Source organism: Notamacropus eugenii, chromosome 5 (genome assembly GCF_028372415.1).
Source record: "Notamacropus eugenii isolate mMacEug1 chromosome 5, mMacEug1.pri_v2, whole genome shotgun sequence".
Classification (NCBI taxonomy): domain Eukaryota; kingdom Metazoa; phylum Chordata; class Mammalia; order Diprotodontia; family Macropodidae; genus Notamacropus; species Notamacropus eugenii.
Window position 1 is genome coordinate 129,258,134 of NC_092876.1, and position 27,409 is coordinate 129,285,542.

Genomic DNA, 27,409 nt, shown 5'->3' on the forward strand with positions numbered 1-27,409 from the left:
AAATCAACATCTAGAAAAGAAAGTGTGTGATAAAGTATCTCATTATTCTTGAAAAGAAGAGGGAAAGATATATACTAAGTGTATAGTAATGTGGATCCACAAAGTGACTTGAACCTGAGAGAGGTCATATATCTCTACTCCCATAAGTCCCCAGGGATGCAAAACACAAACTCGCAAGTGCCACATTGGGGAGTTAGACTAGAAAGAGTACTAGATTTAGCTATAATGATAATATAATTAGACAGATTCAGAACCATTTGAAAGATATTACATAACAAATAGTCATGAAGGGTTGTCATGGAAGAGAGGAGTTAGACTTGTTCTATTTATTCTTTAAGGGCAGCTAGGTGGTGAAGTGGATAAAGTACATTCTGGAGTCTGGAAGACTTCACCTTCATGAGTTCAAATCTGACCTCAGACACTTACTAGCTGTGTGACCCTGGGCAAGTCACTTACCCTGTTTGCCTCAGTTCCTTGTATAAAATAAGCAGGAGAAGGAAATAGTGAACCACTCCAGCATCTTTGCTAAGGAAAATCCCAAATAGGGTTACAAAGTGTCAGACATAATTGAAAAGACTAAACTTCAAAACTTGTTTCCAGAGGAAGTGATGGGGTGCTTGGGTGCCTGTGCTTGGACCCCAATTCTAAAATCACATTTCTCTCTAAAAATCACATTTCTTCCTAGCTTCAAAACACTATCCCAGGCAGTTTCTTCCCAGCAACAACCATTATCTTCCTTCCTGCTACAGTAGCCAGCTGTATCTATAGAATTTATTAGTCTGAACCAGCTGCATGCTGACTGAACTGGCTGTGTAGTGGGTCATAACAACATTTACTGCTCACTGACCAATCATATGTGTCTTAGATTTAGACATACGTATACCCCCTTACATTTATCTTGTCTAACAAGCTATTGATGAGAGCAGCCTGGTATTCTTTAGTCAGTCCTGACCACTAGCTGACTTCGTGACATTTCAGGCCTAAAACTCTGAGTAAAATACCTGTGCTGTAGATTCTAAAAGTGCATGTTCCTTTAAGAACTAACTTCTCCCTAATCCCACCCCGAATCATCTAATTAGCATATCTGGTACATGTTTTACTATATAATATCCTTTATAAACTTTACCTGTACCCCTCTAAGGTGGCAGGTTCCCTAAGAACTCTTGCCCACTGAAAAGTGTAATAAATCTTTACCTTGACCTCAAGAATGCTTGAGTCCAAGAATTCATTCCAGGAGACCTGCCCCTGTACTCTGGTCTTTGTGGGGGTCCCCCCACCCCCACCCCCCACCTCCAGCCCTCATCAGAAAGGGGAACATTTATGCCCTTCCTCCAGTCTTGTATCTCAATCAACCCCTACTTTAAGGGTCATATTCTTTTGAAGGTACAATAAGCTCATGCTAGAAGGAGTGAATTTGGAACCTAGAATTTTTTTAAAATGAATGTTCAAGATAGATTTTTTTAAAAAGCCTATAAGTTTACACTGCTTGTTCATCTACTGTGTTTGTTTCATAGGCTTCCCACTGCAAATCTACACCCTCCCTATGCCCACTGACACTTGAGATCAGGAGGCAGCCTGGTATAGTGGAAAGAGCATGGGCTCTAAAGTCAGAGGAACTGGGTTCAAACTCTGCCTCCAATGCTTCCTAATTTAGTGACTTTAAGCAAGTACCTTGGCCTCTTTGGGTCTTAGTTTCTTCATCTATAAAATGAGGAGGTTGGACTGATGACTTCTGGGATTGATTTTAGTCCGATGCATAATCTTTCTGTTCATCCACTTAACAAACATTTCCTAGAAATCAAAATATCTCATGATGATAATAATAATAGCTAACATTATATAGCATCTGCTATGAGCTAGGCAATGTGCCAGGTGCTTTACAATTATTTCATAAGATCCTCACAACAACCCTGGAAGGCAGGTGCTATTATTAGCCTCAATTTACAGATGGAGAAACTGAGGCAAACAGAGGTTAAAGTGACTTAGAAGGGACCTTAAGGATCCCTTTATTTTACAGATGAGTAAACTAAATCCAAGAGTGGGAAAGTGCCTTGCTTCAGTGATGTCATATTTTCTGCCCAGTTCTACTACAGAACAGGAGTTGATACCTCAAGGTCACCCCACAAATAGCAAAGGCAGGATAGAAATTTGGTTCCTTTGACTCCCAAACCACTGCTCTTTTCTCTTACAACATGTAACTTCTCTTGATTCCAAAGTATACAATTTAATAGGGCAGATGCAACATTGACACAAATAATCACCAACAACTTGTATAGCACTTGGAGGTTTGCAAAGGACATTCCAAATATTATCTCATTTAATCCTTTCAACAACCTTGGAAGAAGGGTGATATTTTTACCCCACTGGTCTTTCACCAATTGAAACCTTTTCCCTGAGACCTCAAAAGGACTTTGGTTTGTACTTTCAAAATGTATTTATCATGTATCACTTTGTGTTAATTTGTATCCATATCTTATCCACCTATTAGAAGATAATTTGCTTGAGATCAGAGACCATCTTTTGAACTTTGTATCTCTCTCAATGCAAAACACATTGGTCAGCTTGCAGTTAAGTGCTTAATAAATGAATGCTGAAAATAAGAAGGTGAATAAAACTCTGGATAAGGTACATATGGCAAATCTCTGGAGAAAATTGAATGAGGATAGAAAGGAATATACCTTTTTTCTCAGCTATACATGGCACATATAAAAAAACTGACCATGTACTAGACCATAAAAACCTCACAATCTAGTACAAAAAGGCAGAGATAGTCAATGCGTCCTTCTCAGATCATAATGCAATAAAAATTATACGTAATCAAAGGCTATGGAAATATAAACCAAAAACTAATTGGAAACTAAACAATCTAATCCTAAAGAATGAGTGGGTTAAACAACAAATTATAGAAACAATCAACAACTTCATTCAAGAGAATGACAATAATGAGACAACCTACCAAATCTTATGGGATACTGCAAAAGCAGTTCTAAGGGGAAGTTTTATATCTTTGAATGCCCACATGAATAAAACAGAGAAAGAGGAGATCAATGAATTGGGTGTGTAGCTGAAAAAGCTAGAAAAAGAACAAATTGAAAATCCCCAAGTAAATACCAAATTAGAAATACTGAAAACCAAAGGAGAGATTAATAAAAATGAAATTAAGAAACCTATTGAACTAATAAATAAAACTGAGTTAGTTTTATGAAAAAAGCCAATAAAATTGATAAACCTTTGGTCAATTTGATTTAAAAAAAGAAAAAAGAAAACCAAATTAACAATATCAAAAATGAAAAAGGTGAACTAACCTCCAGTGAGGAAGAAATTAAAACACTGATTAGAAATTACTTTGCCCAACTGTATGCCCATAAATTTGACAACCTAAATGAGATAGATGATTATTTTTAAAAATATAAATTGCCCAGATTAACAGAAGAGGAAGTTGAGTACTTAAATAACCCCATCTCAGAAAAGGAAATTGAACAAGTCATCAATGAACTCCCTAGAAAAAAAATTTCCGGGCCCAGATGGATTCAAGTGAATTCTAACAAACATTTAAAGAACAGTTAATTCCAATGTTATATAGACTATTTGGGAAAATTAGGGAAGGAGTCCTCCCAAATTCTTTTTATGACACAAATATGGTTTTGATACCCAAACCAGGAAGAGCCAAAACAGAGAAAGAAAATTATAGACTAATTTCTCTAATGAATATACATGCAAAAATTTTAAATAAGATATTAGCAAAAAGAATACAGCAACTTATCATGAGAATAATACATTATAATCAGGTAGGATTTATACCAGGAATGTAGGGCTGGTTCAATATTGGAAAAACTATTAGCATTATTGATCATATCAGCAACAAAATTAACAGAAACCACATGATTATCTCAATAGATACAGAAAAAGATTTTGACAAAATACAACATCCATTCCTATTGAAAACACTGAAAAGCATAGGAATAAATGGAATTTTCCATAAAATGATAAGCAGTATTTATCTAAAAACCATCAGCAAGCATTATATACAATGGGGACAACCTAGATGAATTTCCACTAAGATCAGGGGTGAAACAAGGATGTCCATTATCTCCACTGTTATTCAATATGGTATTAGAAATGCTAGCTGTAGCAATAAGAGAAGAAAAAGAAATTGAAGGAATTAGAATAGGCAAAGAAGAAACTAAGTTATCACTCTCTGCAGATGGTATGATGATATTCTTAGAGAATCCCAGAGAATCAAGTAAAAAACTACTTGAAATAATAAACAACTTGGGCAAAGTTGCAGATTACAAAATAAACCCACATAAATCATCTGCATTTCTATATATTACTAACAAAGCCCAACAGCAAGAGATAGAAAGAGAAATCCCATTTAAAGGTACAGTAGACACTAAAAAGTATCTGGGAGTTTACCTGCCAAAACAAACCCAAGGACTATATGAACACAATTACAAAATACTTTTCACACAAATAAAGTCAGATCTAAGTAAGTGGAAAAGCACCAGTTGCTTGTGGGTAGGCCACAACCCATAAAAATGACAATTCTACCTGAATTAATTTACTTATTCAGTGCCATAGCAATCAAACTAGCAGATAGTTATTTTCTAGAGTTAGAAAAAATAATATCAAAATTCATCTGAAAGAACAAAAGATCCAGAATATCAAGGGAACTAATGAAAAGAAATGCTAGGGAAGGTGGCCTAGCTCTACCAGATCTCAAATTGTATTATAAAGCAGAAATTATCAAAACCATCTGGTACTGGCTAAGAAACAGAGGGATAGAACATTGGAATAGGTTAGGTACTCAAGCTACAGTAGTTAATGAATATAACAATCTACTGTTTGATAAATCGAAGGACCCCAGCTTCTGGGATAAGACCTCACTGTTTGACAAAAATTGCTGGAAAAACTGTGTGGCAGAAACTGGGCATAGGCCAATGCTTGACACCATACACAAGAATAAAGTCCAAATGGATACATGATCTAGGTATAAAGATTGATACTATAAACAAATTAGGGGAGCAAGGAATAGTGTATTTGTCAGATTTATGGAGAATGGAGAGATTTATGACCCAATAAGAGACAGAGAACATTATGAAGTACAAAATGGATAATTTTGATTACATTAAATTGAAAAGGTTTTGCACAAACAAACCCAATGCAACAAAGATTAGGAGGGAAGCAGAAAACTGAAAAAGAATTTTTACAACTAGTGTCTTTGAGAAAGGCCTCGTTTCTAAAATATATAGAGAACTGAGTCAAATGTACAAGAATACAAGTCATTCCCCAATTGATAAATGGGCAAAGGATATGAACAGGGAATTTTCAGAAGAAGAAATTAAAGCTATCTATAATCATATGAAAAAATGCTCTAAATCACTAATTGATTAGAGAGATGCAAATCAAAACAACTCTGAGGTACCACATCACACCTATCACATTGACTGACATGGCAAAACAGGAAGATGGTAAATGTTGGAGAAGATGTGGGAGATTTGGAACACTAATTTATTATTGGTGGAGCTGTGAGCTGATCCAACCATTCTGGAGAGCAATTTGGAGCTATGCCCAAAGGGCTACAAAAATGTGCATACCCTTTGACTCAGCAATATTGCTTCTAGGACAGTATCCCAAAGAGATCATAAAAACGGGAAAGGGTCCCACATGTACAAAAATATTTATAGCAGCTCTCTTTGTGGTGGCCAGAACCTGGAAATCAAGGGGATGCCCATCAATTGGGGAATGGCTGAACAAGTTGTGGTATATAAATGTAATGGAATACTATTGTGCTATGAGAAACGATGAACAGAAAGACTTCAGAGAGGCCTGGAAAGACTTATATAAACTGATGCTGAGTGAAAGGAGCAGAACCAGGAGAACTTTGTACACAGCAACAACCACAGTGTATGAGGAATTTTTCTGGTAGACTTAGTACTTCATTGAAATGCATGGACTAAAAAAATTTCCAATGGACTCGAGGCAAAATGCCTTCCACTTCCAGAGAAAGAACTATGGAATTCAATACTGGTAGAAACAGACCATTTTCGTTTGTGTTATGTTTTGTTTTGTTTTGTTTTATGGTTTCTCCCATTCATTTTAATTCTTCTGTGCAACATGCATTTAATAGGAATGTACATGTAGAATCCATATAAGATTGTATGTCATCTTAGGGAGGGATTGGGGAGGGAAGGGTGAATGGGGGGAGAGAGGGGAAAAAAATCTAAGATATATGAAAGTGATTGTTGAACAGTGAAAATAAATAAATAATTCAATTTTAAAAATAATAAAATAAATAAATATATGCTGAATTCAGTGTAACACAATGGGGAAAAATATAATGGATGGGGAATATGTAAAAAAATACAATATAATAAAATATAATAGATGGGGAAACTAAGGCTGGGAGATGATAAGTGACTTGCCCAGAGTCACTCAGTGAGTGTCTGAGGCTAGATTGGAACTTGGGCCTTCCTAGCTACAAGTCCAGGGCTCTACCCATTGTGCCACCTAACTCTCTACAAACAAGTTTAATACTAGGTAGAATGAGGAAGGCCAAAATGGTCTAGGAAAGTTGAACAAGAAGATGGTACTAATAGCTTGAGGGATCATGGGAAGGTTTCTAAAGGAGGTGGTGCCTAATTTGGATTTATCCAACCATGACTAACTCTCAGGATGCTGGTCATAAGGCCATTTCTTTAAAAGGTAGTTTGCTGCACTAGAAAGAAGGTTGGATCACTGTCAAGAGACCTAGCTCCTATTTAAGGCAAACCAACCAACATTTGTTAAGCATCTATCATGTGCAAGGTATTGTGCTATATGCTTAACAAATATTATCTCACATGATCCTCACAACAATTGCAGGTGGTAAGTGCTATTATTATCTCCATTTTGCAGTTAAGGAAACCAAGGCAGGCAGGCAGGTGACTTACCAAGAGTCATGCAGCTAGTGTCTCAGGTTGTATTCAAATTCAAGTCTGTCTCCCTGACTCCAAGTCCAGCACTCTATTCACTGTACCACCTGACTGCCCAAGGAGACAACATGGGAACAAGTATGTACAACCAAGATATAGAAAAGATAAACTAGAGATAACTGATAGAAAGAAGGCTTTAGCATTAAGGGGCAGCTAGGTGACACAGTGGATAGACTGCTGGACTTTTGAATTGAGGAAGACTCCTCTTTGTGAGTTCAAATCTGGTCTTAAGACACTTACTAGCTGTGGGACCCTGGGAAAATCACTTAACTCTGTTTGCCTCAGTTTCCTCATCTGTAAAATGAGCTGGAGATAGAAATGGCAAGCTATGCTGGTGTCTTTGCCAAGAAAATTCCAAATGGGGTCACAAATAGACACAATTGAAAAATGAGTCAATGACATTAGCATTAAGGGAAACAGGAAAGGCTTACTGGAGAAGGTGAGTGTTTAGCTGGGATTTAAAGGAAGCCAGGAGGCGAAGATGAGGAGGGGGAGTGTTGTAGGTTTGGGGAACAGCCAGGGAAAATTCACAGTCAGGACACAGAAGTATCTTGTGTGAGGAATAGCTAAAAACATTAGTGTCACTGAATTGCCAAGGGGGAGGCCAGGTTGTGAAGGGCTTTAAACACCAAACAGGGGATTTTATGTTCTATCTTAGAGTCACTGGAGTTTACAGAGTAAGGTCAGAGCTTCACTTCAGAAAAATAAATTTGACAACTGAGTGGAAAATAGATGGAAGTGAGAAGAAACTTGAGGCAGAGAGATCAAACAGAAGGCTATTATAATAGACGATTAATTAATTCTGTGACCTTGGGTAAATTACTGCTTTCAGAATCTCAATTGTCACATCTATAAAATGGGGATAAAAGTACCTACTCTATCTTCTTTCCAAGGTTTTCAAAAGGAGACAACAGATTAAAAATATATTTCACAACGATAGTTGACACGTAAGATTTAAGATCTGCAAAGGGCTTCACAAATGTTACCTCATTTGATGGTAAAAACACTTTGTGAATTCATCTATTGTTACTTCCAACTGTACCACTTACTAGTTTTGTGTGCTTACACGATTTCCCTCCACCGATGCAGCTTTAGAATGAGGGGGGTATTTGATGTTTTTATCATGAGGAGGCATACAATAAATTATCCAATGACACAAAGCTAGGACGGACAACTAACAAAGTCAGAATCCAAAAATATCATAGTAGTTTTGATATCATAGATATAAAAATATCATATCATAAAACTGAATATGGATTAATGTAAAGAAAGGCCTATACACCCAGTTTATTTTTTAAATCAATTATATATATATATATATACATATATATATATATAATGATGAATAAAACATTGCTAGAAAACAAAATGTGCAAAAAAGTTCTTGAGATCTTAGTGGACCACAAACAACATGAATTAACAAGTCTATACAGGCACAAAAAAGTGTTGACTGTGTACCTACTGCATTTCAAAAATGATATTCCTAGGCTCAGTTGCATTAAAAAAGGAATCATATCCACAATAAAGGAGGTGATGTTGTTGTTTTCAGCCCTAGACAGATCATACTTGGAGTCATGTTTAATTCTGGGCTCCACATTTTAGGAAAAGCAAAGGCAAGGCTGAGCATTCTAGAGGAGGGTGGCAGATTAGCGAAGGACCTCAAGTTCATGCTATGAGAAGATCAATTATTGAAATGGGTTGTTGAGTCTAGAGAAGAGTAGATTTAGAGGGAACATGATTCATATCCTTGATTACTCCAAGGACTGCCACCCATTAGGTGGAAGTAGGAATAATGGGTGGAATTTTCAGATTTCTAAAATTTTAGGACTGATATAAGGGAAAGTTTCCCAACAATTTTGGTGATTTTAAAGTGAAACAGGCTGCCTCCTGAAGTAGAGTCTCTCTCATTGGAGGTCTTCAAGCAAAAGCTGTTGGACAGCTTATGGAAGAGTTTTTTATTCAGATATGGATCAGATAAGGTGGCCTCTAGAGATCCCTTTCACTTCTAGAATACTGTGACCTTGAGACTAAATGATCTCTAGGTCCCTTACATCAACTCTTCCCTTACTCTTGTGGTACCTCCAAAGGAAAATTCCCACAGAGGCCCAAAGGTGGCAGTCAAGATCTGTTCTTTAATCAATCCAATTTGGGGATTTTACCCAAGTCTCTAACTCTAGATATAGACACAGAATCCCCAGACCAAGAGGAGCTCCCAAGTTTCTCCTAGTCCAACCCTATTGACCCCATGGAGCCTACCACAAAATCCCTGAGAAATTATTACTCACTCTCCTCTTTCCCACTGCCACTGACAAAGACACTCCTGAAGGAGATGATTCATTAAGGCCAGATGAGATCTTGGAGGTCATCCTTTCCAACCATTGCATTTTACATATGGGAAAATTGAGGCCCAGAGCAGGGATGTGATTTGCCTAAGTATAAGGGAATCAAAACTGTCATATCCATCATCCATTTCTATTGCAGAGCTGTGGAAGTCAACTTAACAAATACTCATTAAAGCACTTCATAGAAACATATAAAGTTGACATGACATGTTCCTTGCCCTTACAGAGCTCACAATCTAGGATGGAAATTAAACAATCAATACAGAATAAGAGAGAGCAAATGCATTAGAGAAATGAAGAGACACGAGTATTATATGAGATCTGAGAGGGTGAAAAGATTTTTACTGACTGGGGAATTTGTGTCCAAAAATGTGTTTTGGAGGCACCACCTGCATACAGCAGAAGAGGGAGAAACCTGGCAACCAATAATCTCCTCACACCAAAATTGCTCATTTGGAAAACAGTCCAGAGGCTCAAGAGAGATACCTTTACACAACACCAAACCCTCAAGGAGTAAGAACTAGTCATTTACATTAGGTCCAATGAATCAACATTAATTTGGAAGTCTCTAGTGGAATGCCTGGGGGATCTGCCCTTGACCTGTACCATGTTAAACATGTTCATCACTGACTGAATGCAGACTTCTGTGGTGTCCTTACTACATTTTCAGATTCCAGGAAGCTGAGAAGTTTAATTACTAAATGACAAAGTAAGGTTGCAAAAAGATCTCAACAGGCTAGAATGTGTGCTGAACCAATTTGAATGAGATAAAATTTTTAAAAATTTATTTTTAGTTTTCAACATTCATTTCCACAAGATTTTGAATTCCAAATTTTCTCTCCATTTCTTCCCTCTCCCACCCCAAAACACCATGCATTCTGATTACCCCTTCCCCCAATCTGCCCTCCCTTCTATCACACCCCTTGCTTCCCTTATCCCCATCTTCTCTCTTCTCTTGTAGGGCAAGATAGATTTCTATGCCCCATGACCTGTATTTCTTATTTCCCAGTTGCATGCAAAAACAATTCTCAACATTCGTTCCTAAAACTTTGAGTTCCAGCTTTGAATGAGATAAAATTTAACAAAGATCAGTTTACATAGCTTTAATCATGTCCTACTTCCTATAAAAATGTTCAGTGGATTCAAGAAAAAAATGTAGTCCCCCTCCTCTTTTCTCATGCCCTTTGCCATTAAAAAAATAGCCCTTGTTTGATTCTATTTTGTCCCCATAATATTATCCTGTTTTCAGTCATTTTCAATCATGTCTGACTCTTCAAGACCCCATTTGGGGTTTTCTTGGAAAAGATACTGGAGTAGTTTGCCATTTCCTTCTCCAGCTCATTTTACAGATGAGGAAACTGAGGCAACCATGATTAAGTGATTTTTAACTCAGGAAGATGTGTCTTCCTGACTCCAGTCTGGCACTTTCTCCACTGTGCTACCTACCTGCCCCATTGTCCTATATAACTACACATGAATTACTAGGGACAAAGTAAAATAATTAAATGTATTACCATGCAATAAATCTTACAACTTTTTTACATCTTAAAAAAATAACTTTCAAATGTGCAGTATATTTTCTTTTTGAGCCAAGTCATCTGTTTTACTCATTTAGGGGTGGGTTAGGGAGGTCCTTTCTAACTCTGAGACTGTGAAATTCAGTGGAGCTAGTGGATTATTAGGCATATTTTACAGATGGGGACATACAGGCTTAGCAGAGTTATAGTTGTAGTAAGTTTCAGAGCTGGAACTTGAACCTATATCTTTTGTCTCCAAGTTTAGTGCTCTGTTTACTCCTTTATTTGTTGTTTTTGTTCAGTCTTGTCTGACCCTTCATTACCCTAAAAGGGTTTTCTTGGCGAAGATACTGGAAAGGTTTGCCATTTCCTTATTCAGCTCATTTTATAGTTGAGGAAACTGAAGTAAATAAAGTTAAATGACTTGGTCACACAGCTAGTAAATGTCTGAGGCTGGATTTGAACTGAGTCTTCCTGGTTTCAGGCCTGCCAACTCTACCCACTCTATAGCTGTTCCTTAGGTGTCCAGAAAGTTGAGTAAAGGGAGGCAATAATCAATTAGTTTCCAGCATTTTCTTTGTTTCCTCTTAGGGTAAAACTGACTCCCATTGAAAGGAGAAGGAGGAGAGGGATGGGAATCCCTGGTAGATACTGACCTTATCACAGTCTTAAATGAAAATGTGATTTTCATCAGTAAAAATTACCTTTTTACAATCTTTAAGACTCCACTTTCAGCATTGCCTTGTCTATGACAAGCATTTTTTTCTTCATAGTGATGTTTAGAAGTTATTTTTACTGGTCTTCTCTCTGTTCTTTCATCTTCATGCAGCAGATGTAGAACCAATAAAAGACCTTCCATGGTTCTTGGCTTGTTTTCAGAGGATTAATTGGTCGATTTTGGCAGCAATACTTTGTTAGTCCTTTGTGCTGAAAAAATGCTGGATAGGGAAAGGGTGTCTAAATAACAGCTTGTGTGAAAAAGCTTGAGGAGGGGGGAGTTGTCAGAGAATTGCATGCTCCACAATGAATGTAGAATGAGCCAAAAGTCCATTGTAATTTTAAGCTCCATTAGGAGACATAGTGTCCAGCAACACAGATTGGCCTTTGCTCTGATCAGAGCCTATCTGGAGTACTATATTCGATTTTAAGCACCACATTTCCAAAAGATATAACCCAGGGACATTTTGCTTCATTTCCACTGTTTCTTTGATGCTCCTGTGGGTCCAAGACAAACAAATGAGAGTCCAAGACCCTTTCTGCTGTCAAGAGACGGTCCTTTAGCCTGCCCACTAAGTACTTCACAGCTTGATGGCTATGACTGATGACCTCTTTTGTAAATTGTTGCTACCAGCAACGCACCAAAGTGATGGGCATTGATCAGGGATTGTGTGGGAAGACAAACCAGGAGCATCTATAATCCATTGTCCCTGAGGGAAGAGATGAAAATCCCTTCTCCTCCACCAAGCCGTGTTTGGAGAGCCTCAGGGACCTGAGGACACTTTCCCCTAAAGTACAGAAGATAAGAGAAGCAAAGGACAAGACAGGCAGTGCTCTCAGCTCAGGCTTTCCCAATCACTCCTTCAATGTTTATTAAAACTGCAATGATCTATATGTTGTGTGTATGAATTAATAGATGAGAATACCCTAAGAGATTTCTCTCAAGAGATGGGAGGCAGAACTACCTAATTACCATATTTTAAAATATTAATATTTCATCTCCTAGTATAGTAGTTTGCCCAAGAGAGAAAGTCACTTTGGAGCAAAGCAGAAAAATGAATTTAATGTGGTGAAGTGGAGTACAGGGTCTGGAATGAGGAAAATTTGAGTTGAAATTTAGCTTTGGGCGTGTACTAGCTGTGTGACCCTGGGCAAGTCACTTACTTCAGTTTGCCTCAGTTTCCTCATCTATAAAATGGGAACAAAAATATCATGTACCTTCTTAGGGTTGTTGTGAGGATCAAATGAGATAATAGCTGTAAAGTGCTTAGCACAGTATGTGGTACATAATATGCACTATATAAACATGAGCTTGAGTCTAATTTATCCTTAAGGTTCCTTCTAGTTCTAATGTTCTCTGGTTCTGCCACTTGTTTCTACTGTCCATGATAGGCTCAAGGTGATTCACTGGGTTTTAACCTGCTTTCTAACCCTCCCCTCTGTACCAGGAAATGCTTCCCTCAACCCATCAGCCAAAGCCCTCTTTGCCAAACCCTGCTGACCACAGACCACACGAAACTGCTCACTGAAAAAAAAACACATTTTATTGCAAAACACATTTGATCGCAAAAATCTTACAAACGGACCCTTGCTTTGGTAGATACAAGGGCTAATTTTTTTCCCCATCCCTTCCCCACCCCACCCCAACTTTGAAAAAAGACTCCTTTTGAGAAAATAAAGCTGTGCGGACCACGTGGGCACATGCCGCACAAAAATTCCTTCCCCTCCCGTCTCCTTGCTCTCCGGCCTGTCCTCCCACCGGCCGGGAGGGTCACAGTGCAACATTGGGGCCCCAGCCCCGGGGGGGCAATGGGAGGAGGGGCCAAAAGCAGGTGTAGGTTTGGGTGTGACAGGGTGGAAAATACTGCATTTGGGAGTCAGAGGCCCTGTACCAGAATCCCAACTCTTCTGTTATTGCCTCACAAGTCACTCTCCCTAAGTCTCAGTTTCTCCTTTCGTAAAAATGAGAGAGTTTTACCAGATGACTTCTTGGGTCCTTTCCAGGTGCAATGGTCTGTTACCCTATGTATGTGTTTGGGAGGGGCACTGTTCTTTGGCAAACTCAATTCTTGAAGTGGCAAATTACCGAGTAGCTGGGTCATAAAATATGGCTTTGGCAATGTGGTACGCCATGAGATTCTGGTCCCTGCTCATGGCTAGGTAAGATTTCCTTGGTGGTAGTCTCTAATACAGAAGAACCAAGGCAGCCTGGTAGAGATGAGATTTGCATTCTAATTTGCCACTTACTGTATAATAGTAGGCAAGTCTCTCTCTGGGCCTCAGTTTCCTCATCTGTATAATTGGGGGGGGGGGGGAGTGTAGACTAGCTGGTCTCTAAGGCCCCTTCCAGCTCAGAGAGAGACACAAAAATGACAACTGGTAATAACATGCCAAGTAGGGATGGAATGGACTCTAGATGAGACAGCTAGGGGACCTGGGGAGGGGGGAAGTCTGCAGGGGGTGTTTCTCAGCCCACTTTCAGAGAACCCCGGGGGTACTCTGAGAAGAGAGAAGCACCAGAATGCTTCCCTCCCCAGGGGCATATGAGGGGGTATGAAAACCCACCTCTCTCAGACTCCCAGCCCAAACCCCAGAGGATCTATCATCCACCCACCCCCCCTCAGCAGCACGCCCCTAATATCCGGAGGGACGGTCCAGGGCACTGGAAAAACCAGCCCCCTTTCCTGAAACTCCAGGGAACAGTGGAGAGGTGAGGTCCACCACCTGAATCTAGAGGCCCCTGCCTTGATACTGCCACCACTACTGAGCCTCGGTCCTCCTAGCCTTGGCTCTGACCCAGCCCCAGCTGGCCAAAATAGCACCCGTTGAGTTCTGCCCACACCCACCACCCACCACCCACCCACCCATCCACCCCCCCCCCCTTCCCTACCCCTGTTCAAGGGCCTAAAGCTCATCACGCATCTTGTCACCCTTTGGCCGAACTAGGCGGCCGATGAAGAGCAGAGAGCCACTTTGGGCATCCTTGACCAGGAAGATGAAGGGATGGTCAGCATAGAAGAGCTTGGGGCTCCGCAGCTCCTCACGCCCGTAGATGTCCTGGTCAAAGGGATTGCCATCAGTGTCCCACTCAAAGGCTGTGGCATGGAAAACACTAGCCAGGTAGAGGTCTTTCTTGCCTGACATTCTAGACAGGTCTGCCTTGTTCTTGTCAATGGCCTCGGTCAGGCCCAGGCCAGCCAGATGTTTCTGCAACAAGGATGATGACCAATTAGGACAATGGTTCTTAATCGTGGGTCGATGAACTTAGTCTTTTAATATTTTATTAACTATATGTCAATATAATTGGTTTCTTTTCTAATTCCAATATATCCTACCTTATATATTTAAAAATGTGGTTCTGAGTAGTCAAAGAAGTCTTCATCAGACTGCTGCCAAGGGGTCCTTGATACTAAAGAGTCAGGGGCCAAGCAGTAGAGGATAAAGAGCCTCACACACCTAGTTGGAAGGATCAGGGTTCAAATCCTCCTTCTGACATTTAACTACCTGTGTGACTCTAGGTCACCTCACTAAGGTTCTGTCTCTTCTGTAAAATAAGTATCTTCCTATCCGGGTTGCTTGCCTTCACAGGACCATTTTAAGGAAAGTACTTGGAAAGCCTTAGGTCACTAGAGAAAAGGGAGTTTTTCAGGGAGAGGCAGCTGTGTTATGATTTAAAAAAAAAAAAAGCAATGACCACTCAGAGACCTGGTCCCACATTGATCCTGTGACTTGGATCAGGGGGGTCAAACACATGGCCCACAACACTTCCAAGGGAAAACCAGACCAGATTTAAATCTAATTAGAAAATATTTGACCAAATAAATGAATTAATAAAAATTATAAAGATATAATAATATAATACATATGCTATATAAATAAATGTTTTCTAAGTTAGTATGCAGCCTTTAGGGAACTTTACATATGTTTGGTGACTTCTGTTTCTATTTGCTTGACATCATTGAACTAGATAACCTCTGAGGCTCCTTGAGTGCGAGGGATGGAGAGGGGAAAAACAAACATTTATTAAGCACTGGCCATGACCTATCACATGCCAGGCACTATGCTAAGCACTTTACATATAAGATCTCATTTGATCCTCACAACAACCCTGCAAGGTGGGTGCCAGTATTGTCATCATGTTCACAATGAAAGAACCAAGGCAAGCAGAGATTAAGGGACTTGCCCAGGTTCCCACAGCTAGTCAATGTCTGAGATTAGATTTGAACTCAGAGAGAGGAGTCTTCCTGATTCCTGGCCTGTTGTGCTATGCATTATGGTACCACCTAGCTGCCCTGAAACATTACCAAACATTAGGCACTTGTGAGTCACTGGGAACACAATGACAAAAAACACAACAGTCCCTGAGTACAAGGAACTTCTTTTCTACTTCTCTTCTACGGAGGGGAGGGAAAAGAGGAGCTTCATGCTTAGGGTAAAGAATTAGACTAAACTAGGGTAGGGGGAACCTGTGGCCTCAAGGCCACATGTGGCCCTCTGGGTCCTCAAGTGTGGCCCTTTGACTGAATTCAAACTTCACAGAACAAATCCCCTTAAATGGCTACATTTGGCCTCAAGGCCAAAGGTTCCCCACCCCTGGACTAGAGAACCGCTCCAGCTCTGACATTCTAAGAACCATTGAGAAGATTATTAAGTTCACTTTCCTCAAAGACCAAAACAAAGGTCTCCTATGTACCAAATAAGCCTTAGCAGCACTGTGGGGTAAGAAAGAACTGGAAATGAAATGGGTACCCATCCACTGAGGCCTGGTTGGAAAATCTTTGGTAGATGAATGTTATGGAATATCATTGCATGGCAAAAAAAAAAGAAAGAAACCACTAGAAATGGGGGAATTGGAGTAAATATTGATAGAGTTGTTTGAAGTGATACTGAGCAAAATAAGTAGAACCCAGAGAATCAAGTACAAAATGCCTACAATGACTACAGTAAGGTCCTTAGAAGGAACTCTGAATACTGGAAAATCCAGTGAAGGTCCCAGAAAGGAGATAATGCAATATGCCTCCTTGCTCCCAGCAGAAAGGTGAGGGATTACTGGGTCAGAATACTGCATATGCTGTCACATTTAGGATACGGGCTAGATATTGTTGCGTCCTTGTCTTCATCTACCACAAGATTCACTCTGGAGGGGGTAGAAGGGAAATGCTTGTATGTACACAACTAAGGCATCATTAATATGTATTTTTAATGAGTTCATTTCCAGTCATGTATGTACATGTGCATCTATGCCATCCAATCTTTGCTGACAAAAATCCTCCCTGGCCCTCAGATCCAGATTAGAACTCCAGTCTCCTTCCTGAAAGCCTTCATGGCTGCTCCCAAGCCAACAAAAGCCCAGAGAGGGGAGGAGGCACGAGGAGGGGCTGCCTCTTTGGGGGAAAAGACAGTACGGTGAGTGTAACAGGCTGGATGAGCGTGTACTGGGTTCACATGTGCCTAGGATGCATTTTGTGATGACTGGGCATATTACCTCATCTATGTCCTTAAGTGGACTGCCAACTTCCCAGGGGTCCCACTGGTCTCCCTCCACAGGACTCAGTCAAACATGTTGTCTCCACCCCCCCCCACCAGAATGTGGTCCCTGTGGGTAGGAACTGTTTTATCCTTTCTTTGTGTCCCCAGTGTTTAGCACAGTGTCTGGCACACAGTAAGCGTTTTATAAATGCATGAGGAGGAGGACAAGGATGACAACAGGGCACTATAAAGGACTGCATGTGGCAGATCTCTAAAGCAGACCAAGGGATTAACAAAGGTCATGGGATTCTGGAGAGACAGAGCCCGAAGGAGCCCTAATCAAAACTCATATTCCTAGAGACTCTGAAAGCTCTGAAGTACCTTCCTTTACAGAGACAAGCAGTGAAATCACACTCATCTGCCTTTACAGAGCGGGAAACTGAAGCCCAGAGAGACAAGATGACTTGTAACAAGCCATATAACTTCTAAGAGAGGTGGAATTTGAGCCCAAGTTTACTGACTCATGGTCCAATACTGTTACAGCTTCCTATCTGGAAAGGAAACTTCAAACACAGGCTGTCAAAACTGGAAAAACAGTAACTACCACCACCAAAACAATTTTAGAAACCATATTAGTCACCTCCCTTCTTCTTGGGGGAGGGGGGAACTGATGCCCACACTAGGTAGGGTCAGATACCAAATATGTCCAAGGCCACACAGCAGAATCAGAACTGACTCACAGCTCTAAGGTACTCAGCTGGATGTTTAGAAAATAGGACCAGAGACAAAAGTACCCAGAGATTTCCTTGAATCAGGTCCAAAAAGGAAGGACCTTCTTCCCCAGGAAGCTTACAAGACTCAGGGAGACTTGGGCCCAGGGCTAGATGCCCAGGCCCTGAAAAGGATCCTACCTTCTGCCCCCTACCCCACTCCATAGCTCAGGACTCCTCCTGGCTGAATCTGCTCCTTACCTGGAGATCATGAGTCACTTCCACGACTCCCTTGGGAAGGGAGATGGCCACAGCTCTCTTCTTCATCTTGCCCAACCAGGTCTTGAGCTGCTCCTTGGTCAGGAGCTTTTCCAGCCTCTCCAGAGGCTCCACATGGTGGGGCATAATGATGATGAGGCTGGAGAGTTTATGGGCCAAAGGCATCTCAACCATCTGGAGTTTTTCTGTCTCATCATCATAGTAGTTATAGAGACCTGGAGGATACAGGATGTGGGCTAAGGAGACTGGACAGACTAGGAGTTCCAGGTCAAGGCCAAGTCTCCTACCTTCTCCTTCCCTCCCCTCCCCTCCTCACTCCACCCTCACCATACCCTCCCCAGCTAGCCACCAACCTACCTGTGCGATGCATCATGGGCACGCCTACCGTGTAGGATCGAGTCACCATGAAACCTCGATTGTCAACCATCTTATGGTGGAATTTTTCATCCCAGTGGGCTGCAGAAAGGAAAGAGGGAAGTCAGCCATGCCTCAAACCTCAAATACCACCTTTCCTATCACATCTCAAGATCACAAGCTTTGCTTTAGGACTAGTGACCTTGGAGATCACCTAGTCCAACCCATAGTTAGGCAAAGAAAACTGTGGCCCAGTTCAGGGAAACCTTAATGACCTAAGATCACACAGTGAAGTAGAGCACTTAGTATGTACTCTATGTTTATCTCTTATTCCTCTACAAGAGGAGAACTTTATCTTAGTAAGCAAAATTCATATATTCCCCAGTAGCCAGCACAATTCTCTGTATACAGTAGGTGCAAAATAATTGTCTAGGAAGCATCTAGATAAGCATAGAGTTGGATCAGGAGTTAGGAAGACTGGAATTATGCCTCAAACACTCCCTAGCTATGTGACCTTAGACAAGTTCCTTCACCACTTTCTGCCTCAGTGTCCTCATCTGTAAAATATGGATCATATCACCTACCTCCCCCAAGGCCGTTTTGAGGATCAAATTAAATGAACAATTGCATTTCAAACCTTAAGGCGCTCTATAAATGCTAGCTAATCTATTAAGCAGATTTTGAATGAATCAGAGTGGGCCAGGACAGAACCCAAGCCTCCTAACTCCTCCGGAGTCCATGGTACTTATCTCCTCCTATCTACCTTCCCAAGATCACTTCTAGCTACAACCCTCTGTGTCCCGAGGGCCTTCCCAGCTCCCCCTACTCACGCTTGAAGAACATGGCGTTGACAATGAGAGCTCCATCGGTCTTCTCCACATCCTTGGTGACCTCGGGCAACTTGCCATCCGTGGTCTGGGAGGCCCACTCGTTGATGGACTGCAGGGCACTCCGCTTGTCCCGGAAGTTGATCTTGGAGTGCTCATAATTGTAGTGCTTCTTGCTGCTCTGGACAAAGTCATCAGCAAAGCTGACTGAGCTGGGCCCATAGAGGCGGTTTCCCAGCTTCCACGTCACGTTGCGAGCTGTGGAGTTGCTGACAGAGGCGAGCAGCTCAGCCAGGCCTGTGTGCACATCATCGTCCCGGAGCTTGTCGGCACTCAGTACTGCCTTGGCCTGAGAAGCAGTGGTCGCCTTCCCACCCAGAGACACCAGTCCCAGGGACGAAGCCACGACCACAGGGGATAGCAAGATGTTCTCTACCCCCTTGTCCTGGGCCATGGCATGGTAGAGGTTGAAGGCCAGGTTAGCGCTCCGCTCAGCCAAGGTGGTTGCCTTCTCACTCAGCTTTGCCTCCCCAGCCTTTCCCACTGCTGGCTTCTTGACTTCAGCCGCCCTGGCCACTGCTAGGAGGCAGAGGGTGCTAATGAGCTGTGTTGCCCACATGGTTGCTGGGGAACTAATGTCCTTCTTCTAGCTGCTAGGAACCTGTGGGTGCAAAACAGAGGGGATGCAACTTGGTGAAACAAGGGCTTTGCTTCCCTCAATATATTCAACTCAACACTTAACAAGCACCTGTATGCTAATACCAACATGAAACTGCCCTCCCTCTCTGTCTGGGGCATGAGTTTTCTTTACTACCAACCTGTTCATCAAGTAGTCATCTTATAAATGGTCACAATCAGTGCATCTAGAGCTCCTCAGGGCAGGAGATGCCTCTTGAGTTTCTTAGTATCCTTAGTACTTAGCATAGTGCCTGGCACATAGTAGGTGCTTCATAAATGTTTATTGACTGACAAAGTAGGTGCTTAATAAATGCTTACTGACTGATAAATGAGGAACTAAGGCTTAAAAAGGTAAGGTCACACAGCCAGTTCTTCTGATTCCACCCTCTTTCCACCACCCCAAGATCATAAATGTTACTTACAATCTTTAAGCGGGTGATGGGGGATGGAAGGATATATAATGCCTACCATGTGCTAAGCATTCCCATTTGAACCTGCTATTATCCCCACAAGGAAACTTAGGCAGAGGTTAGTCCAGGATCACATACTATTAGGTGGCTAAAGCCAAATATGAATCTTCCTGACTCCGAGCTGAGCACTCTATCCACTTCACTACTTGACACATGACATAATTTGATGTGCTTGTGAACTAGGACCAATGGCTGAGGATTTTATACAGGGAAACTCTTGATAGCCACTATTATCCCATGGTGGGACAGGCTAAGCGGCAAAACAAAGTGTCTGGGATATAGTAGGAGCTTAATAAGTGAACTGAACTGGAAAAACTTGGATGAATAAACGGGCTAGATTAGTCACTTATTTGGAACATAGATTGTGTTGCTATTTATTCATGCCACATTGAGGCTCCATGTCACCAATGACTGGGAAGGTTAAATACAAATGAAAAGCAATATGGTAGAATAGTAATGATAATAGTAATAATAACAACAATAAAAGCTAATGTAGAGCAATAGGCACTACGCTAAGCGGTTTACAGTGCGGTAATCATCCCATTCTGTTGTGGTAGAATACAAAGAGCATTCATCAAATGGCCTGGCGTTGCAATCCCCATACGTGACTGGGCAAGTCACTTTCCCTTTCATTTCTGGGTAAAAGAAAGCTGCTGAAATGATGGACTCTAAAGGTCCCTTCCAGCTTGAAAACTTGTGGACCAATGTCACGGGAAAAATTTTTGCTCCAGTACAGGAGTTAAAGTAGAACTGCGGGCCCTTCCACTGCTGAGACTATTTGGAGTTCAAGTCTTACTTTAAGGACCCTAAACCTAACTAAGCACTAGGCCTCAGTTGGGTCACCGTGAGAATGGGAGCATGTGGTGCCAACCAACTGTTCCCTGAGGGTAGACAAAAAGTCTCCTTGGCTTTCACAGTAGAGAGTGATTTAATCAGGGGCCTTTCTTTGGGTGGAATGTAGCCAGTCTTGTATGCAATGAGCAAAACGCACAGCTTGCATTTCACTGGTAGGGGGTGGAGAGGTGGGTAAGAGCCCTCAAAATGAGGCCGGAAGAATGAATGCTGCCACCACAACTCCACTGCACTCACTCCTACCCCCAGCCTGGGGCCCAGGGATCATTCTTCACATACCACTGTGGGTCAGGCAGAGCGAGGTTAATGAGTCACCCACTGGTTCACTGATTAAATAAGACAGACTGGCCTGAGAGACAGAAGATCCGCCTTCTCTCCCTGCTCAGTAAGAGCTCCTGGGTGAGCCTGAGCAAAGCCCTTTCCCTCTTGAGTCCCCTTTTTCTACATGGTTTGGAAGTAAGGAATCTCTAAGGAGCCTTCCCCATCCCTGCTTTTCTCGTCTGTTTCTAGGCCTGAGAGCTGACATTTGCCTCTCACACAAAGGCAATAGCTGATCCCTGCCAGTGGAAGGGAAAGGAAGGGCTTCCTCTGAGGTCATGAGCAGGATGCAAAAGACCCTGGGGCTTCCCTAAGAAAGAGCCTCCCCGCTTCAACCTCTCTTCTCAGGGAAGTCTGGCTGGGCTCAGACACCATCCTCCTTCCTTCTCCCCACCCATCTCCAGGCCTCATCCCTGTCCCTGACCCAGACAATGGACTTTAGGAACCTTCCTGACAGAATGGGACCAGAGGCAGCCGCTGTCAGATAGATTATTTCCAAACCACTCCCCCTTCTCCAGTCTCAGCTTTGCTCTTCCCTGATTCTTTGCTGCATGAGTTGGTCCAAGGCCACAACAATTTCAGGCACAAATTCTTCAACTGGAAAAGGGCTTATTTTGAAGTCCATTCAGAACTGATGTTCCAGTTAAGGGAGTCAGATCTCAAAAGGTGGCAGGAAGAGAGGGTGGGAGAAGGGAGATGGAAAATCAGCAGAGAAGCATGGATATCATACTAAGGGTCATCTCAGGAGGCAGAGAAAGAAATTTAGAATAATGGAAAGGAGAAAGCATCTAATTGGGTCCTCAGACCATTTTGCCGAATAACACATTTATGTACCACTTGCATGGGAAAAAAACGGTATCTGATGGGAACTGGGGAGGGAGGGTGCTGGGGGGGGGGGAGAGTGGGCTGGATTTGGAGTAAGAGGTCCTGGGTTCAAATCCTACCTCTAACACTTACTGCCTTGGCAGACCTCTAAGGCCCTTTACAATTCTAAATCAATGATCTATCAAAGAGACCTTTGGATATACTTGGTATTGTTGAGACAGGGGAATTGAGGAGGAGTAAACCTAAGTTATTTATAGAAAGAAAGACTCCCCCTACTTTACCTCATTCACAGTGGACTGAGTACCGGGCTGGCAAGACCCAAACACAAAACTGGCTTCAGATACTTACAAGTGAGTGACCCTGGGCAAGTTCCTTCACTCTGTTTCCTCAACTGTAAAATAGGGATGATAATGGAACCTATCTCTCAGAGCTCATAAGGATTCAATGAGATAATAACTATAAAGTGCTTAGCACAGTACTTGGCACACAACAGGCATTTAATAAATGTTTACTTCCTCCCTTCCTCTCTTCCCAGACTGCTATAAAGTAGCAGTCACAACTGTGGACTAGGAGTCACAGTTATGATATATGTTAAAATATCAGCTACGACTAGGAGTTACAACTGTGAAGACACTGAAGAGGCTTTAAGACCTCATGACTACTTCAACAGGATTAAATCCCTAATGAGGACATAGTTGTGTTCCTTCTGTCTTATCACCAGCAGATCCTTCAGGGCCCAGACAAGGCTAGGCATCAATCAGTCAAAGCTAACTCTCTACTCTAGGAAGATGAAGTTGGTATTCTGAATGTCTGGAATGGGGCAAAAGTCCCTGGCTGGCTCAGACAAAGAGAAAGAGGGGGACCCAGAATGAATCTCCAAGGGTCAAAGGATTTCACTTATATTTTAGCTAATGGACCTAGGAACCACCAACCTCCACCCCCATTCCCCAACCCTGCCACGTAGGCAGTTCAAATCACTATGCCCTACCATCCCGAAACCTCAAATGACAGGAGCTGATTTTTCATGTGCAAGCTTCAAATGATAGGCCTGAAGCCTCTCCCTCCCAGCCAGCTGCCTGCCCCCAGGGATGGAGGGGAGAAGGGGGAGGAATATGGAGAGAGATGACGTGGCAAGGAGAAAGACTGAATTCCTGAGGTTCTCCGCCAGGGGCTGCCACAGCAGGGCTGGAGGGAGGGAGCTTGTGGTGGGATTCAGGGAGGGAAGACAGACAGCCTTCTAGGCATCCAGGGAATAGAGTCACAGTCCCAAGCCACAGATTTGGAATTAGGAGCCACAGACTCAGTCCCCAAGTCTCATTTCCTTGACTCTAGGCCTCAGTTTGTATCACCACAGCAAAACAAGTGGGTTGGACCATATCAGTTCTTGACCTGGGGTCTGTAATCTTGTTAAAATATTTTGGTAATTGTTATTTTAGTATAATTGTTTTCCTGTCTCATCTTCTGTATCTTATTTTATGCATTTTAAAAACATGACTCTGAGGAGGTACTCATAAGTCTCCCAAGATTGTCCAAGGGTTGATGACCCAAAAAAGGTTCAGGAGCCCTAGGATGAGATGAGATCTAAGACCCCTTCCAGCATTCACATTCTAGGATTCTAAGAAGCAAACTCAAAAGCAGAAAAGTAGGGGTTTAGATAGGGGAGGGAGAGGGGAAGAAAGACAGGTGGAGAGAAGCCAGTACCACCCTCCAGCTACTGCTAGAGACAGAGAAAACAGCTGCCTCCACACATGTCCCCATAAGCAGACCAAGGCTTGCTTCCAGGGCCATTCAGAGAGGCAGCAGTTACCCAGTTACAGAACGAGGTAATTTATAGCTCACAGGCTTCCTTCCCTATAGGGAAGAAAAAACCCAGTTTAAAAAAACAAGCCCTTGCTTTGTAGACAGGCCTGGGTTTCATCCTGACCTGTAATTGGGCCTTGGGAAGCAAAAGAGGTAGGGGTGGGGGAGGGAAGAGGAAAGGGGCCCTTCCAGGGAGATATTCAACTTTCACCCATCAGCAGGGCCAGGAAAAAGAGGAGGAGAGGAAGAGGCAGGGCACAGAAGGGAATTCAGACATTTGGAAAAAGTCAATTTCAATCAGAGACCAAGATACCTTGAAACTCTCTCAGAGGGAGGTCAGGGCTTGCTTTTTTCATTCTGAAAGAAAACAGACACATGAGGTATAGCAGTTCACAGAATCTCAGGATGCTCAAGCTGGAAGGGCCCCTGGAAATCATCAAGCCCACCCCATTGTCTGGCAGATGAGGAGATTGGTACTGAGAGCTGTAAAGTTCAAGGTGTAACAGGTAATAAAGAGAGGTGGGATTTGAACCCAGGTTCTGTCTTGGGATTTTTGTTGGATGGCAAGAAAACGTATGCATCTGTACCTCTAACAGTGAAGCCCCAACCCTCTTTTGTTTGTCCAAGTTGTTTGGTATGGTTTTTTTGGGGGGGAGGGGGTGTTGTTTTTTCAGGAAGGAAGATGGAAGGAGGAAGAGGCTACTGGGTGGGAAAATCTAACTTCTGCTACTATTCCCTCTCCAGGCAAACAGACAGAATGCAACCACAAAGCTGGAAAGAAGGCAGGGTGAAGACCAGAGATAGGCCTATTTTGGCAAGCCCAGTTGAACAAAGACCTAGCCAGAATCTCCCGGGGACCCAGGAGGGCCCTTGGAACGGGAGAGATGGGAGGGATGACTCCAGGCTAGGCGGGGCCAGAGGTGCAGAGGCAGAGCTGAGCAGTCTGGGACTCCCCTCCCCCACCATTTCCTCTCTAGCGCCTAACCACAGTCAGGACCATAGAAGTAATAAAAGGAGAGGGACTCAGGAATCTAATCTCCAGATCTGCTCTATTATCTTGGGTGTCCCTCAGATAATACCATGGCAGGGGGTCAAGAGACCTAGTTTCTAATCCTGATTTCATCCACCCTGAAGACCATGTGTAATATAGAGCAAATCAATTCCCAAGGCCTCAGTATACCCCTTCATCAAACAGGGATAATACCTGCCCTGCCTACTGTAGAGGGCAAGGAGGGGAAAAATATTACCTCATTAAGGTTTGCAAAAGGTTTTACTGAAGCACCCCTGTGAGACAGGTAAAGCTGGGAGTATTACCCCCACTGGAGAGAAGAAATTGAGACCCAAAGAAGTTTGATTTCCTGGGGAGCACAGACTGACTCCAACCAGGCTTTCCTGACTCTGGGTCCTGAGGCTTCCACTAAATCATGCTAATAATTGATGTAAAACCACTACTTTTGTTTAAAATAAGCAATAAATGTAAAGGGACTGCTATTGTCCTCAATTTTAAACAGCTAGTTTCTAAATCCTTTTATGCCCAATTTTTCATAGGGAAAAGCTTCAGTAGGAAAGGAAGAAGGGAAGGGACAGAGGTAGGGAAAGACGACTGGATCTGGGAAAGCACCCTTCCTACAGCTTCCAGCATCTGCACAGCAGCTGTTATGACCTAAGTGATGCCCACAGTACCCCAACAACCAGCCCTTAAGTTTCAAGAGAGATCCCACCTTTCTCCAGAAAGGTCCCCTAAGGAAATGGAGAGCAGGAAGAATCAGACTTAGGAGGCCCCTGAAGACAGAGGAACAAAGTCATCTGTGATTATCTGCCCGGTCCCTCTTGATTACTTTGTATTGGAGGAATCCTAAAATTAGGATTCTGTATAGGTGGGGGCTCTTCCCCTTGCCTAGCAGAAACACTCCATCCCAGCACACAGGAAGGGCTCAAATGGAACTTGATCATTCGCGAAGGATTCTGTTCCTTTTCGGTTAAGTTGCCCCGGTATTCAGGTCAGAAGCTTCAGGGAGGGGAAGGAGAATAGGGAGGTTCCAAAGTCGGACAAGGGGGTCCCCAAGGCCGTTCGGATTCGGGAGATGGGGGAGGCATGCCTAGTTCTGTGCCCACACCCACCCACCGTCTTCCTTCCTACCATTTCGATCCCGGTCCCTGTGGGGGCTTTTCTAGAAGGTCCGGCAGTCTCTCTCCCCAACCCTCTACTACCCAGAAATCCCTCCAACTCTACCCGCATACCCCCAGAAGCTGTCTCCCCTTAGCTGGCATCGGGGTCCTCCCTAGCCCGTGTCCCAAATCCTGCCAAAGGTGCCTGGACCCCGGCGAAAGCCCGGGACCGATGCCAACATTCGGATCCTTTCCTTACAAGTGGCGACCCTCCACAAGCTGCCGGGAGCCAGGAGAGGGGTTCGGGACAGGGCGATCATCGCGGGGTGGGAAGGTTCCGCTCGGTGCCCGAACCGCGGTCTGTCTCTCCTAGCCACCCTCTCCCTCCTTATGTGCTCCCCGGCTCCCCTCACCTGGGTTTAGGGGGGCAGAGATGAGGAGCCCTCCCCCGTGCCTCTCAGGGCTGAGATCCGCTCAGCTCCGTCCCGGGACTGTCTCTCCAAGAGCACAGCCCCCGTGCCAGCCCTATATAAGAGGCCCCCGCCCCAGGCCACAGAAACTTCTGGAAAGTTGGAAAAGCTCTTGGGATGGGACGGGAGGGGGGACTTAAAGGGGGCGGCCCCCGGATAGGTTGCAAAAGAATAAAAGCTCTCCCCTTCGCCAGTCCCGCTCCCCCCACTCCTTTCCCCCATCCCCCCACTTCTCTTGGTGTTCCAGAGCCCCTGGGTCCTACTGCCCCTCAAATCAGGGGGAGTGGCCTGGGCCGGATCCCCTACCCCCACCCCTTCTTATTGCTGAAACGTTAGCTAGGAAAGGGATGCTAAAGAATCTCAAGTCCATGTCTTTCATTTAGTAGGGGTCCAAAGAGAGGGATGAATGTGCCCGAAGTCACAGAGCAGGATTAGAACCCAGATCTCCTGACTCTCAGGCTTGGATTCCAGACTACAATGTTCTTTCCAAGACTCAGCCCCTGATTTTATTTCAGGGAAGAAGGCAGGATTCAATCCATACCTAAAAATGTCTATCAAGTACCTTTAGGATTAACTAACTTCGTAGGGTTATCTCACTGGAAGCGACCTAAGAAATGCATAGATGGGGAAACTGGTACCTAAGAGATTGTGACTTCCATGATACATAAGTGTGTGTGCAGTGGGATTTCAACCCAGGT

At 43.1% G+C, this 27,409-nt stretch overlaps 1 protein-coding gene across 3 annotated transcripts; it reads right to left on the reverse strand.

Annotated features, from left to right (window-relative positions):
* Positions 1-13,072: 13,072 nt before the first annotated feature.
* SERPINH1 (serpin family H member 1) lies at positions 13,073-26,888 on the reverse strand. 3 transcript variants are annotated; one of them, XM_072610812.1, is made up of 6 exons: positions 26,655-26,821; positions 24,446-24,489; positions 19,193-19,850; positions 18,366-18,464; positions 17,991-18,223; positions 13,073-14,757 (listed from the first exon to the last, which is right to left on the reverse strand). In XM_072610812.1, the coding sequence occupies exons 3-6, from the start codon at positions 19,806-19,808 to the stop codon at positions 14,455-14,457; spliced, it is 1,251 nt and encodes a 416-aa protein (XP_072466913.1). In that variant the 5' UTR covers positions 19,809-19,850; positions 24,446-24,489; positions 26,655-26,821; the 3' UTR covers positions 13,073-14,454. The 3 variants fall into 3 exon arrangements, with proteins under 3 accessions (XP_072466913.1, XP_072466915.1, XP_072466914.1); XM_072610814.1 differs by lacking the exon at positions 26,655-26,821 and adding an exon at positions 25,854-25,966; XM_072610813.1 differs by lacking the exon at positions 24,446-24,489 and having other exon boundaries at positions 26,655-26,888.
* Between the last annotated feature and the right edge of the window lie 521 nt (positions 26,889-27,409).